A 14,886-nucleotide genomic window follows, 5' to 3' on the forward strand; every position below is an offset into this window, starting at 1 on the left:
TCAAAAAGTCACCATGGGCGAGCGCTGTGTACGTCATTTTGTAAATAAGCTTATATTTTGTTGTAGCTTCAGACGTCGTTCGAGTAACACGTCTCTTCGTTGCTCTGTGGCGATTAATGTGAATAATTATATAACTTGATACTGTGATATAAAATGACACGTTGAACATACATGTTTATGTACGCAATTAATTAAATTGACGCAATCAAGCACTGCACGCTAAGAATTTGAATTATCTATATAAAATTAACCTTAACTAGATAGCAGACAAGTAAAAAGTGAAAAAATTACTAAGAGGTATTACAAAAAGTATTATTATTTATTAAATTAAATGAAAGTTTATATTGCAAGAACGTTTTCCTATATTTAATTAATTATTACGTCTACATATTGCTTTAAAATTATTACATATAAACCTCAGCACTGTTATATATTACCGAGAAACATATAACACTAACAAATTGATATTATGACAAGTATTGCTTCTTCTGATACGTAGCAAGGAAGACCCGATATACGGATATGAAAAAAATTCTAAAAACTCGAATGGAAGTTACGCTCTGAGCTCGGCTGAAGTCAGCTAAATTGAATGTCAAATACAAAATAAATGAAAAATAATAACTAATATGTTGAATCTTTTTATTTAAACTTAGATATATAAAATAATTTAAGCTACAGGTTAAATTAATACGAAATTGCACTCTATTGAGGTACTTAGAAAAACTGAGAACGATATAAGCAATTTTCTTTTAAAATATTTTGCCCAGATTAATGCAATTTTAAAATGATTTATGAACATCTAAGTAGTAAAATTCTTCGAAATGTTACATTCGTTTATCTCGATAATTTATTTGTAATTGACTTGTGTTCGTTCAGATATTCTATTTTCGAAGACACATTTCATGTCAATTAATCTACCTTTCTTATATTGATTTTATTTATTTATTAACAATTTTATTTAAATCGCCTCTCGTTAATATTTGATTGGGAATATTGTTTGTATGATTTATTACACTAATCATTCCAGTATAAAAACGCTTCTACTTACAAATATGTAAAGAATAATTTCATACATCCTTAAATTTGATTAAACATGATACAATGTAAAAAAAGCAATATAAATTAATTTAGAAAATATTAATTTTTAAATAAAATACTTTGAAAAATGTTAAGCGAATTAGAAGACTAACACACCAATTGTAAAATTACTATTTTCACTACTTTTTGCATATATACATATAATTTAAGTGATCTATTCCTAAATATTTTCTCAATATACAATATTGCTACTCTGATGATAAGATGATAGATTACTTCAAGCAACATTAATAGCATTTATTTCTATAAGTCTATATTGATCGTGTAAAATATGTTTAAAACACTTTATAAAATCTTTTCAGTGTATGATGCCTAGTCTTTATCAATCACCATTAAATATATATTTAGATAAAGTAAGATTTAATATACTGATTAAATTATTTATGTTTTTGTATACTTGGTTACCGTTTTAATTAAACAAGACGGAGTTGGGGTCCTCGTTGTCCATCTGTTTCACGTGCCTCAGAACATCCTTCTTTGTGATAACACCCAAGAGACGACTGTAAGTAAGGTAAAGTGTAAGTTTATATAACAAATATAAGAAGATAAGAAATATACAAAGCAATTGAAATGTTGGTATTAAAAATTAAATATTTATATAAAACAATTGCATATATTTATGTACAATTTAATTAAGTAGAATTGTCACTATACATTACACATTACACAATTGAGAAAAAAAATATATGGTACACACAGCATCTAAAAAGCACCTGATATAATATCACTAATATCTTGAGGATTTGTATTAACTATGTTTGTCAAATACACACACCGGCATATTTAGCTGAACATTAAGGTTTGATATCAGTATCATATAAGGTTGCTGGCTGGTTTATACGTCATTTAATTTAAAAAGAAATATTTTAAAATTAAGAAAACAACTGAACATCACATTTTATGCTATTGTTTTAATTGTATTCAAATACAACTTTAATATATCTGGAGCGAGCTTCGAGTATTTCTTCCTTCTGAGTTTGATTTAAAATTTCATTGAAATACTGCTTTTTGTTAGTTTTTTTTTAAATCGCGTATCTTTTTGGAGTTGACGACTGAATTATGCCTGACTTATTCCCAACGCAGATTGCCAGGGCACTCGAAATGCGAAGGAATGGTCGAACCGACAGAGTGATATCCAGAGATCTTCGTCGACCAGTTTCAATGATCCATCGCAGTATCCAACGGTTCAGGGAGACCGGTACTTATGTGAGAAGAGCAGGACAAGGCAGAAAATATGCACTTCGAGTAGGGATGATCGTTTCATTCGGCTTCGTGTAGGTAGGAACCCCCGTTCGACAGCCGTCCAAGCCTGACATGAGTTAGAAGCAGTGCGGGGTGTAACCGTAAGTGAGCGTACCGTACGAAAAAGGTCAAGGCTTCAAGGCTCGAGGTAAATCATCGTACAAACAGGTTAACTTTTGCTCAGGAACATCGACTTTGGAACGCAGACCAATGGAGTAAGGTATTGTTTAGTGATGAGTGCAGAATTCTCTTAAATCAAGTTGACGGCAGGCAAAAAATATACAGACGCAAAGGAGAACGATACATTCAGACAAATTTTGAAACTACAGTTGCATACGGTGATAGATCAATAATGGCGGGCATTTGTTTGGGAGCTCGCACAGACTTGGTAGTGATTGACAGAGGGAGTTTGACTGCAGACCGCTATATCAGAAAAGTTTTAGAAGAAAATGTGGTACCGTTTGCCCCATATATCAGTGACGATTTTGTTTTTATGCCGGATAAGGCTCGGCCGCATACCACTCTACCAGAGTCAAGTCAACTCTACTCAAGCTTATCTTAATGATATGAATATCACTGTTATGGAGTGGCCTGCGAGATCACCAGATATGAACCCAATAGAGCACGTTTAAGACTTGCTAAAAAGAAAAGTTAAGTCCAGAATTCCAGCTCCTGCCAACGACGGTGAACTGCGAATCGTCGTAGTTGAGGAATGGCGGAGACTATCCCAGGAGATCATCGATAACATCATTCTCAGTATGCCTAGACGGGTAGAAACTTTAATAAGAGCACGTGGAGGAAATACGCGATATTAATCACCATTTTTCTAATTTAATTAATTGTCATTCTAATATTAATTTTCACTTTTCCCGGTTACATGTAAAGTTCAAAAATGTACCATTTTTCACAAATAGCCTTTACTCGCAAAATCTGTTCTTAATGTGATCTCATTTTAAGAAAAACAAATGAAACTTTAAATAACAAAAGAAGTGTAGTAAGTAGATTTTAAAATAAAACCATATTTTTGTAAATTATTTACCTTTCTTTTGTGTTCCACTAAATATGACGGTGTGTTAATTGTGAATAGAAAAGTAAAAATAATTACCCATTATGAGTAACCAAGGTCTGCCTCAAGCCAAGCTTCCTGAACATATCCACTACTGTTTCCATGGGAGTCTGATCCGTTACTGTAATTGGGGCCATATCCAGTATACGGTTTAGCGGTAGACTGGGCGGTCCACCGGGCTGAGGCTGGACTGGACCAGCGAATATAACCACTGACTGACCGGTGATGCCTTCCATCGTTCGACGTGCATTTGCTGTAATCATTTATTGAGTTCTATAAATTATTATTTTTTTATTTCACTAGATATTATTAGGAAGTGAGATGGGCTGGTGGATAGGCTAAGTGAGCTGTCACAAGAAGACCAAAATTGATTCCGTCTCATGGTCATTTGGTTCAGTTTGTGATATGGGCATTTGTGTCCAAGCCAAGATAAGTGTAAGGCATTTATTTGTTACATTATTATTTATGATATTGCATTATTATTAATGGTAAGTTAAATTCTTTAGAATTCCAACTCATAAGCACACTTTACACTTAGAAGAATTACTTTAGTAATAGCTAGTAGTTACCGATAGCGAGATTAAGATCCCTGCGCAGAACAAATCCGACCAAATACTGTGACTCCTTGGATACCACAACTGGGTAGCCATTGTGCTCTGTTTCCTTCAATAGAGTTTCAACATCATCCACTGTCATGGAGTCTTGAGTGATGACCGCCAGGGTTTCATTGCGTCTGGACAAATGAGAGTTATATTTAATTTTATCATAAGTAATTGTAAAATAATTTATTGATCATTTTATATACTTATATGAATATTGATAGTGATATTATAATAAATAGCTACATATATATCAATTTTTAGCAACTTTTTAATATACATAATGCATATATGCATAAATGTTAGATAAATATACATATAGATATACAAAAATATGGATGTATGCAATCGCAGTTTTTGTACTCATTGAGATATACGTATTTATTCAATAAGGACATGATTAAGCTTTTTGCAAATCTATTACACAGCGTTCCCTTAAAAGTAAAGTAGCGCATCGAGTATTATTTATTCATAAAAAAAAAATTCGCGTAGAAGTATTCATATTATATAGAAGCAGCAATTAATTATTTTTTTCTTAAATATTCATTGCACTGTTCTAAAATTCCAATAATGAAAAAATATGTAAATTTATAATTTTTGACACATTTAATTGTTTTCCATTACTACACACTAGCTGTGATTCGCGATTTTACACGCGTTTCTTCCAATCCCTTGGGAATGTCGTGATATAAAGACGCTTCTGCGTTATTATAGATATTAAGTTATCTCAGCAGCAGTTACGTAGTAATCGGTTGAATAATTTTTGCGTAAACGGGTAATAAACATACGTTAATATACATTTTAGTTAAAATAACGAAACAAAATATTGAAAAAATTCACTTTATAGCCAAGCAAAAATTTAATTAATTTCGCCAATGAGATTGCATAATCATGAAAACGCATTTCACTGTAAAAGGTATATCAGCCAAGCATGAAATAAAGAGACTTTGCTTTTTAAAATGATACAAAACAATTGTAATTGTAGTCTGAGACACTGATAAAATTATTTTTAGTTTTTTTGAAAGTTACAACTAGATCTTGTATAGTGAGGAATATTGTGATAATATTGTAATCTCTGTACCTAGCACGTTAAACCGGCGATCTCGGTTGTTATCACATACACCTAATAGTGATCGTTACTAATAGTAGGGAATATATTCACCAATCCACATTGGAGCAGCGTGGTGGATTAAGCTCTAATCCTTCTCCTACACGGGGAAAGAGGCCAATGCCCAGCAGTGGGATATTACAGGCTGAAGCGTATTGTAATAAAATTAATTAAATAAATAACTTCAATTTTCCAACTGCAGCCCGTGGCAAATATATGTATTGGTGCAAATAGATGATGTTTAACGAGCATATACCATAACACATAACTTTCTAAATTAATAAACAAAAATAAACATATTAATGAAATTTTTGTCGCTATGTATTTCCACAGCAAACTAAACTAAAAAGCTAGACATGATTTTTAGTTCCAATTATGCAGTTTAAGTTAGACAACGTAAAATATAGTTTACACACTGTCAGCAATGATTACTACGAGTATGTGTATCAAATTTTAAATATATGAAAACCGTGAGCTAAATCTAGTATTCAAACATCACAATACTCACTTAGGTTGCATGACGTCCGCTGCTAAAGATGTATGTTGGAACTCATCTTTACTGTCCAAGAACGGATATCCATTCAAAGCTATGTGAGCATCGTATATCCCCTGCCTTCCCAAAGCATCGCCCACCCACTTGGAGGCCATAGCCGCTGCCATCAGTGGTACAATGTACCGCACACCACCGGTTAACTCGAACATTATCACCACTAGGGATACTGGAGACAAAGTAGAATTATTAGTGTTTCTGCATAATATTTGAGGATACACTTACACACACTACTTTTTTTTTATAAAAGATTAATATAATATGAATGTTAAAACACTGTTTTAAGGGTTTATTGAAGTAAAACATCTGTACGCGCGCTTGGCTTGAGGAGTAAGCTGGTGAAAGCGTGACGAGACCGTTACGAAAAAGTGTGATCGAGCTAGACGAACGGAAGTTGAGCGATATCTCAAGATAATTATATATGATTGAGTTATATCTCCATATAAGCTAATGAAGATAGAAAGAGAGATAGTAATGTTTTTACAAAGTTTTACTTCAGTTTCTATAGCTTATTATTTACACCTGACGCAAAAAAAATTGTCTATGGCCTCGGTTTTTTCGTATGAAGACTGATATAATCAAGATAGTTCCTAGCTACAATTTATGAAGATCTGTTCAAACGTTTCAGTCTTCTTTTTTGTTAATATATAACTAGGTCGGCAAACAAGCGTACGGCTCACCTGATGGTAAGCGATCTCCGTAGATTATAGAGGTCAACACCAGAAGCATTGCAACCGCTTTGGCGAACCTACCCCCAATTCCCCCCAGGAGCTATTTAGAGTATTTCATACAACATACTTTTAGGCAAGGTGAGTCTTTTTTTTTTTTTTTATATGTCACTAGGTCGGCAAACAAGCTTACGGCTCACCTGATGGTAAGCGATTACCGTAGCCTATAGACACCTGCAACACCAGAAGCATCGCAAGCGCGTTGCCGACCCAATCCCCAATCCCCCCAGGAGCTCTGGTCACCTTACTCACCAACAGGAACACAATACTGCTTGAAAACAGTATTATTTTGCTGTGATCTTCTGTAAGGTCGTAAGAGTCTCATATCAAGAGAGATATATATCAAGTGTAAAATACGTAATGGCTCACCAGTCATTCTAGTTACTCCCCCCAGTACAGCCGCCGCTCCCACCATAGCGTATAAACCTGGTGTTATACAGTCGTCACCCGTCGAGCACTCCCCGGAGAACAGCCAGATCTTTGGGTAATTGTAAGCCAGTTGTTCCACACCTAATTGTGACATAATCATAATAAAGCTTTTTCTAAAAAAAATATCTCCATAGCAATTACTTTATACAAGTTCTTTAAATATACTATACATCATAACAATATGAAGGCTTGGACCCCTCCTGGGTAAAAACCTCCTCGACCTTTTCCATTTATCTCTGTTTTTTGAAGTAGTTAGCTAGTTTTCACCAGCCACTGATTATATCGTCCACCCATCGTTGTCTTTTTCTACCTCTATTTCTTTTTCCCACTGGACCTGTCTATGCGGTTCTAGCAATATGTCCTGCCCATTGCCATTTCAGTTTTAATACATGCTAAAGAATGGTAATGTGTCTTTAATTGTGACATATTAATATATTTTAATTAAAAATACATACAAATTCAATATAAGTCAAGTGATAGGTTTTCATTTTGGTAGCACTTTAGCAGTACACTGCTTAATCTAATGTCACAAATAAAATTTAAATGTATTTTACTTCCGTTTTAATACTATTTTATATTCGAAAACTAGCTATGCCCCGCGTTTTCATACAAATAACTTAAGGAGGAAAGTAACATATAGCCTTCCTCGGTAAATGGACTATCTATTATTAAAAAAAAAAGTAATTCTAACCACCCGTAGTTCCTAAAATTAGCGAAATTTAAACAAAAGTTTTCAGTTAATTGGCAGCAACATGAATAAAAAAAAAATCTGTGTACAATGAATTTGTTTTGTTTCCCACGAAATATAACAAAAAACATTTATAAATTTTTATTCATATAGAATTTAGATACAATAGTTTCAACTTACCAATGCCAACAATCCTGCCAGCGATGGCACCCAACGCGAGACTCGGTATAAACAATCCACACGGTACTTTAATACCGAATGTAAATATAGTCATGACTAGTTTCAAGATCAAAGCGAGTAGTAGCAGCCATATCGCTTGGTAGACACCCGGTCCAGCCGCAGCTTTCTCTATCGCAGAGTTTACATCCGTGAAGTTGCGGTTATAATCACTGTAATAAAGTTTTTTTGTTATTTCTTTCATCTTATCGTGTTTCATCATAATTTGGAGCAGCCTGTGCAGGGAAGTACTTCAACCTTACAAAAGATTAAAACTAAATGATTCTGTTTTCAAGCAGTGTTGTGTTCCTGTGGTGAGTAAGGTGACCAGAGCTCCTGGAGGATTGAATAGACTCAGCCCTTGCGATGCGGCTGATATTGTAGACGTCTTTAGGCTACGGTAATCGCTTACCATCAAGTAGGCCGTACGCCTGTTTGCCAGCCTAGTTGTATTAAAAACAATATTTCTATTAATCTTAGTGTATATGACCAGTATCTTACTACCAAGTTCCTATATTCAATAGGAGTCGCTTTGCCCACAAACCGCTTTATTTCACATGACATTGTTGACAATAAAACCAATTGTTTATTGAATATAGTAAGGGTTTTTTTGTGTTTCAGAAATAACATGTTATACATTTTTTTATGTCAGTTAGTTAAGTTATTTTAAAAAAAGGTTTTAGGTTAGGTTTATCAAGGAATCATTACATAGTATAAAAAAAGTCGCATCCCGCTATCTGTGTGCTTAGATTTTTAAAACTACGCAATGGATGTTGATGCATTTTTCTTTATTAAATAGAGTGATTCCAGAGGAAGGTTTATATGTATATGTTTAATACATGCATATAGTAGAGGAGCACTGATAATTTTTGAAACCGTGCAAAGCCAGTCGCTAGTATAGTAATAAAAAATGTATAATTACCACAGTGGATCCGAGTTAGAAATACCACACTGGTTGAATAGCAGATAAATCAGCTGACTGGTGTTCATCCTTGTGTAAGGGTTGGGATAAGCGATGATAGCAGTGACCAACGTAACTACTAACACTTCGGTGACGGGGTACTGACCCAGTTTTGAATACTTGCGGTATCGGCACCAGTAGATATTCGCCTTTATAAATATCGTTGCAATGCAACCCTGAAATTAAATATATTACATAGTATATAAAAACACCCCTAAGAAACTACCCTATAAAACTAATTATATTTTATTTATTCAATAGTAAGTTTGGATAAATTGCTGGTAATTTGAAATTTTTTTAAACAGTTTATTTTTGATACAAATAGTTGGTAAAATTATAATATTAATGCAAATATTATACTCACGCCTATAATTCCGAGTCCCACGAATGGTATCAGCTCAAAGAATATCCAAGGCTTGTTGTACTCCACAAAGAAAAGCACCGAATGTTCGTTACCAAACGGATTGATTGAACGTAGTATGAAAGCAGCTATCAGGGCGCAAAAGAACGACCGCCATAGAGTTTTCAATGGGAAATAATATGATACCTGTGAAAATAATTGGTTATAAATTTGACAAAAATAGTATTTTAATCCCTTATAGATATTACACATAATTATTAATATTAATGATTGTTAATGAGAATATGTAATCAGAGAGATGTAAAGATTATTGATAATAATGATGAATATTTAAAAACTTCTTTTAACAGTTCAAAGCCTGTACACAGAGAAAGGAGAAGCAGTAAGCCTACATGCTGACTCACAGGAACGAACACAGGAATAAATGAAACTGCAGGTAGGTCGTTTTATATACACAACTAACTGACCTCTTCAAGACTAAAAAGAACTCCTCCGATAGGTGCTCCGAAGGCCACTGAAACTCCTGCAGCGGCAGCAGCAGACAATATCTCACGCTTTTTAGCTTCGTTGCGACCATACTTTGGAAACAAGTACGACAGAATATTACCTGTGAGGCAAGTAAACATATTATAACTCAACTGATATAAAATAAATGCCTCACACCCAAAGGTCTAAAATATGGTTTAACTTATGTTAGGGAGTCTGAAATTACAATACATGAACATATAACCCCCAGACCTCGACTTGTCGTATGGACTGTTTGTTTTTGTTTTTTTTAACCGACCTCAAAACAAGGAGGAGGGTCTCAAATCGACTCTATTTTTTATTGTATGCTACTTTCATTTTTCCATGTGGTTTTCTTTCGTTTTGCGAGCAACACTATTATTATTTTATCTATTCATTTCATTTGAAACTTCCCATAAAATACATATTTGAATAAATCTCCAAATCTTACCTAAGCAACTTGCTATGTGGACCATAGGACCTTCCTTCCCCAGTGACAGTCCTGATGATACGGACAGAATCAAACCCACAACTTTAATGATGAGTGTCCATTTGCCGAGATAGCCTCTGATGATGAAACCACTCAGAATGGTCTTTATCTCAGGGATACCTGGAAATCATTAATATTTTTATAGACTGGAACATTTCAGTACCTTATATGTACATTTATACTGCTTTCCTGAATGAACTTTTTTAAACATACAAATTGTTATTAACATAAAGATAACTTATCATTAAGAGCTAGTTAGGTTAGCATTAGGCTAGTAATTTAATTGCTAGAAATAATTGCTAAATGTATATGCTAATATCTTTATTTTATATGCAATTACCTGATCCACAGGCGTATGGAGCGAACATTCGCACAAGGGATGCAGATAGAGCGGCAAAGAGCAAGGCCCATATTATGTAGAATAAGTAACTGATGATATAGGCTCCGGGTCCATCGCGAGATTCACCGAACAGTTGGGGCCAGGTCATCCACTATAAGGAAAGATTATTTATTAATGAAATTATAATACATATCATATATTAAAAAGTAATTAATTTTATATGTATTTTTTTATGATTAAAATAAAATCTTTGTACTGTCTTTAACTGAGATATATTTCAATCGAAGACTGATTCAGCTTGTTTTTTTTTTTTAATTATGTTTAGACAAGAATTAGGTTTATAGGTTGTGCCCATTATTGATCTAAAGAGAGGATAACTCAGTGTAAATATTATTGCTTTTCTGTAAGAAATATGGACAGAATCTTTCTATTTATCATAAGTACATGGAGTAACTTCTTTAAATAATTTCGATAATTGCTACATTACTAAAGCAATTTAAATAAACAGATATGATAGGTCAGCAGTAGCTCATAGTAGCCACATAGTAGTAAGAACATAACAATAAGCTACCCAGTACGTACTAATCCTTTTGCGTTATATTCCTTAAAGGTATCAATAGAATACATAAATAAAAAACCGTACAAATAGCATATGGCCGTTTATTATTATTAAAAAAGCTATATACCTCAGAGCAATTCCCGTGATCGAAGGTAATTTCATCGTTCGACCAGCAGCACTGTTCCCTATTGAACCAGAACGCCTGCGGACATATGCCGAACTTCAGATCAGTCATCCAAGACGCGCCTATGTCTATCACACCCGCCACAACGCCAGTACAGACACCAACGAGGAGAACGCACACCCATCCCGACCATGCGTCGTGAGCTCCCTGGATGTAAGACACTATATTATAATAAAATAATAAATATTTCATTAAATAAAAATGTTAAGGACTTCATATGTACCGTACTACAAAATGTTACATATACAACCATGCCAGACAAAACCCACATCATTTAAATCGAACTTACAAAATTTCTGACTAAGTTTGTCATACGAGTATAGTCACGAGAGTATACCGAAGTGTCCTAATAAACGGTAATTACTTTAATGAGATCCCATATCGAGTCCTGGCGTTTCTTCACTATGTATCTGTGACGCATCCGGTCTCGCGCGATGTCCCGCTGCCAATCGATAGTATGGAAATCATCGTATTGGCCGATACCGGGGATGTCATCTGTATCGCCTGCAAACATCCGATTCAAAATAAACAAAACGCTAAAAAAACAACATATTTTTTTTTGAGCATACAAAATTTACTTATATGTTAAAAGCAGTACTTAAGGTAAATGGATCATAACTCAAGAGAAAAAATTATAATTAAATTTTAGTACGCCATGTTGACAGTAACAGATTTTAAATTTTGGCGCCATTGACGACATTAAGTCAATAAATTACTGTATTAATAATACGATCGAAAGGTAAAACAATAAATAATCGATATATAATCAAACTTTATAGTATGTAATTAAGGCAATTAAAGTTATTTGTATTTATAAATTAATCATCATAACATAACACACGATTAATGAAAACAATCACTTATCGAGACGCAAACTGACATAGCAGGTGTATATCCGGTTCAGATTAACGATTTTTACAAAAATTTGTTTCCTATTGACATTAGACTGTAGTGAAGTTGTTTTTTATTTCTCGATACGAAGAATTAGAAAATATACGGAAAAGGTCAGAATTCTTACTTCGTTCTTGCTTTGCCTTACGGCTTTTGCGAAATTTATTTTGATGTTGCTTTTTGATTTGTGATGTGAAAAAAGTAAATTTCCGTGAACGTATACAAATATATTTTGTTAAAAAAAAATCTTTAATATAAAAGCGGCTTTTGTGTAATTAATATGGTATAGCTTGTGAATATTATATGATTGAAATTACCAATTTAAAACAATTTTGCTCTAAAATATCACATGCACTATTTTACATTGCACCAATCACCACAAAATAAAAAATATACTTACGCTAATATAATAACGCGGGAACCGAACTGACAATCATTTATGTATAAATTTTAATTGGCTACAAAGCATCAAAGTGAAAGATTTAATTTATTATTTTGAAAACCAACATTAAACTTCAATTATATTTTTGGTTTCTTATTTGTTTGTTTGTACATAGTTATTTCGTAATCAATAAGGTTTTGCTTTTAAAATATATTTGATATTACACATGAAAAATTTTCATAATGTTAAATTACAGTACAACTCAAACAGGCTTAGGAAAACAAAATAAAGCAAAATAAAACAAAATATATTGTATAATCTAAATATTATGGCTCAGTCATGGTGTTCATTGTAACCACAGACTAACTGATGCCAAATAGTAACATTTAGATAAATATTTTGTGATCTGTTAGTGGTCAATATGTTGAGCACAGGTCTCAACATTCATGAAACCGAATTGAAATCTATTGCAGGACTTGCAAATTTGCTATTGCAGTTGAAATTAAAAGAATTTAACTGAGGTAGGGCACAGCAGGAAATATCCTACTCAAAATCTAGAACAGCCGACTGGAGAAGTACCCATGACCTTACAGAAGGTTACAGCTCAATATTACTACTTTTGGTCCAGGAGCCAAGTACAAATTCGGTCAATTATTTCTTCATGAGCAAAACTTCGTAAAATACTCTAGGGATTTATATTATAAATATATGCTTGCTTGCTAATATAGTTATATAAACAAATTTATATTGCATCATACATATATTTTATATAGACCATACAAATGTTTTTAATTTGTATGATACTTATTTGTTAAGCTTTTATGGTCACGAATATGACATTTACCATGTTTACAATAAAATATTCTATTCCCAATTATAATTACCTGTCACTGTGAATTCAATATTTTATACTGAATTCCCTATTATTTAAGCTATATTGCAAGTGTCACAGGCGCACTAAGTATACTTAGTATTTTACATATGTGTTTATTTTTTGTGACTAGAGTCTAGTTCATTTATTTATGAATTATTATTATTTATGAATGAATAAAAAGTAATATTTTGAGCAAAATATTTGTTACGTGACTTATGATGTTTTTAAACAATATGATTGCACCTGGTATCTGATGACACCTGATGAACCACTTGACGAAATAAACTTTTTTTATTATATCGGGAAACTATGAACTTAGCAACCTACTGAATGTGAAAGCTTTATGGCAATAAACAGTATATATTATAAATTAACTTTCAATTTAATTATTATTTCTTTTAATCAACAAGAAGATAATACAATTTATTTAAAAACATAATTACTTCAGAACAATGAAACAATCTTTAAAAGTGAAAAAAATATATACATTTTGCCCACATTTTTCGATATTTATTTTAATATTTTGTTATATTCGATTGTGTATTACATGGTAGTTTAAACATTAAACCTTTATTCAAGAGGTTTTTGTATAAAACTGAAATGCCTACAAACTATTACAGTAGTTCACTGGTGTCATACAATATGATGCAATGCTTGAAAAATAAATAGTACTGTAAACTGTTCGCGTCACGTGATTCGCAATTTACTTCCTAACGAGTTTCAAAAGATTAGCGTAATGATCGACAAAAAATATTTTTACCTAATAACTTGAGATGTAAACAAACATTTGTCACGATAATGTTCGTAGCACTTTTTGTTATCAATTACGAAGTGTATTTTAAAGTTTATCGTTCTATTTTGAAACATTTGAAACTCATTGTTATTTCGTTATCGACGGTTCTAAGAAATTAATATTATAACCATGTGTGTAAAAAATTATTACACGTACCTTGCATACCGGAGAATAAAACTGCGTCCCCTGTAAATATATTAAATAAAATAAATTAAAGTTCACAATCCGAAAGCCATCTCGTCACTTTTCTATGCATATTATTGATTTTAGTTTCTATCAATTACTGTATAGCTTATCGTCTACAACGTAGTATTAAATATTAATTAAAATTGATAAGGCTTTGTTAAAAGTTTGATTAGATGGGAAAGGATGGTAATCGATGGATGACAAAACGTACAAGCAGTCAGTGAAACGTCTAACTGTCAAAGACATTCCAGGGTTGCCATGCTTATAAATATGCAAACTACCATTCTGAAATTTCTCTATTCCTGTTATACGTGCAGAGATAAATATCATATAATAAATTGTGATTGATGAATCATATATTGATTACATCACATATTTAGCAATATTTTTAATGTAATTAAGAAAATACACTACTTACTACTTTTAGTCTAAAGTAAAAAGTTTAATGCATGAAAGCATGCTTACATTTGAATTCCCACTATTTTGTTAAAAATATATGTTTCACATAAGCATTACAAACTATTACTATTGATTCCACTAGATAGTATCTAATAGCTTTACCTACATCACTACATAGGAATTCTATATCATCAGTATTAGACACTGTTGAGGAATCCATTCCCTCGGTTGAAACAAA

The 14,886-nt window shown here is 32.7% G+C and overlaps 1 protein-coding gene across 1 annotated transcript; it reads right to left on the reverse strand.

Annotated features, from left to right (window-relative positions):
- Positions 1-622: 622 nt before the first annotated feature.
- LOC123668480 (H(+)/Cl(-) exchange transporter 3) lies at positions 623-14,868 on the reverse strand. The gene is made up of 14 exons (XM_045602210.1): positions 14,811-14,868; positions 14,220-14,249; positions 11,067-11,284; positions 10,381-10,531; positions 10,002-10,160; positions 9,514-9,653; positions 9,050-9,232; positions 8,647-8,861; positions 7,689-7,897; positions 6,761-6,901; positions 5,622-5,832; positions 3,976-4,139; positions 3,446-3,659; positions 623-1,598 (listed from the first exon to the last, which is right to left on the reverse strand). The coding sequence occupies exons 1-14, from the start codon at positions 14,866-14,868 to the stop codon at positions 1,508-1,510; spliced, it is 2,184 nt and encodes a 727-aa protein (XP_045458166.1). The 3' UTR covers positions 623-1,507.
- Positions 14,869-14,886: the final 18 nt, after the last annotated feature.

Source organism: Melitaea cinxia, chromosome Z (genome assembly GCF_905220565.1).
Source record: "Melitaea cinxia chromosome Z, ilMelCinx1.1, whole genome shotgun sequence".
NCBI lineage: Eukaryota > Metazoa > Arthropoda > Insecta > Lepidoptera > Nymphalidae > Melitaea > Melitaea cinxia.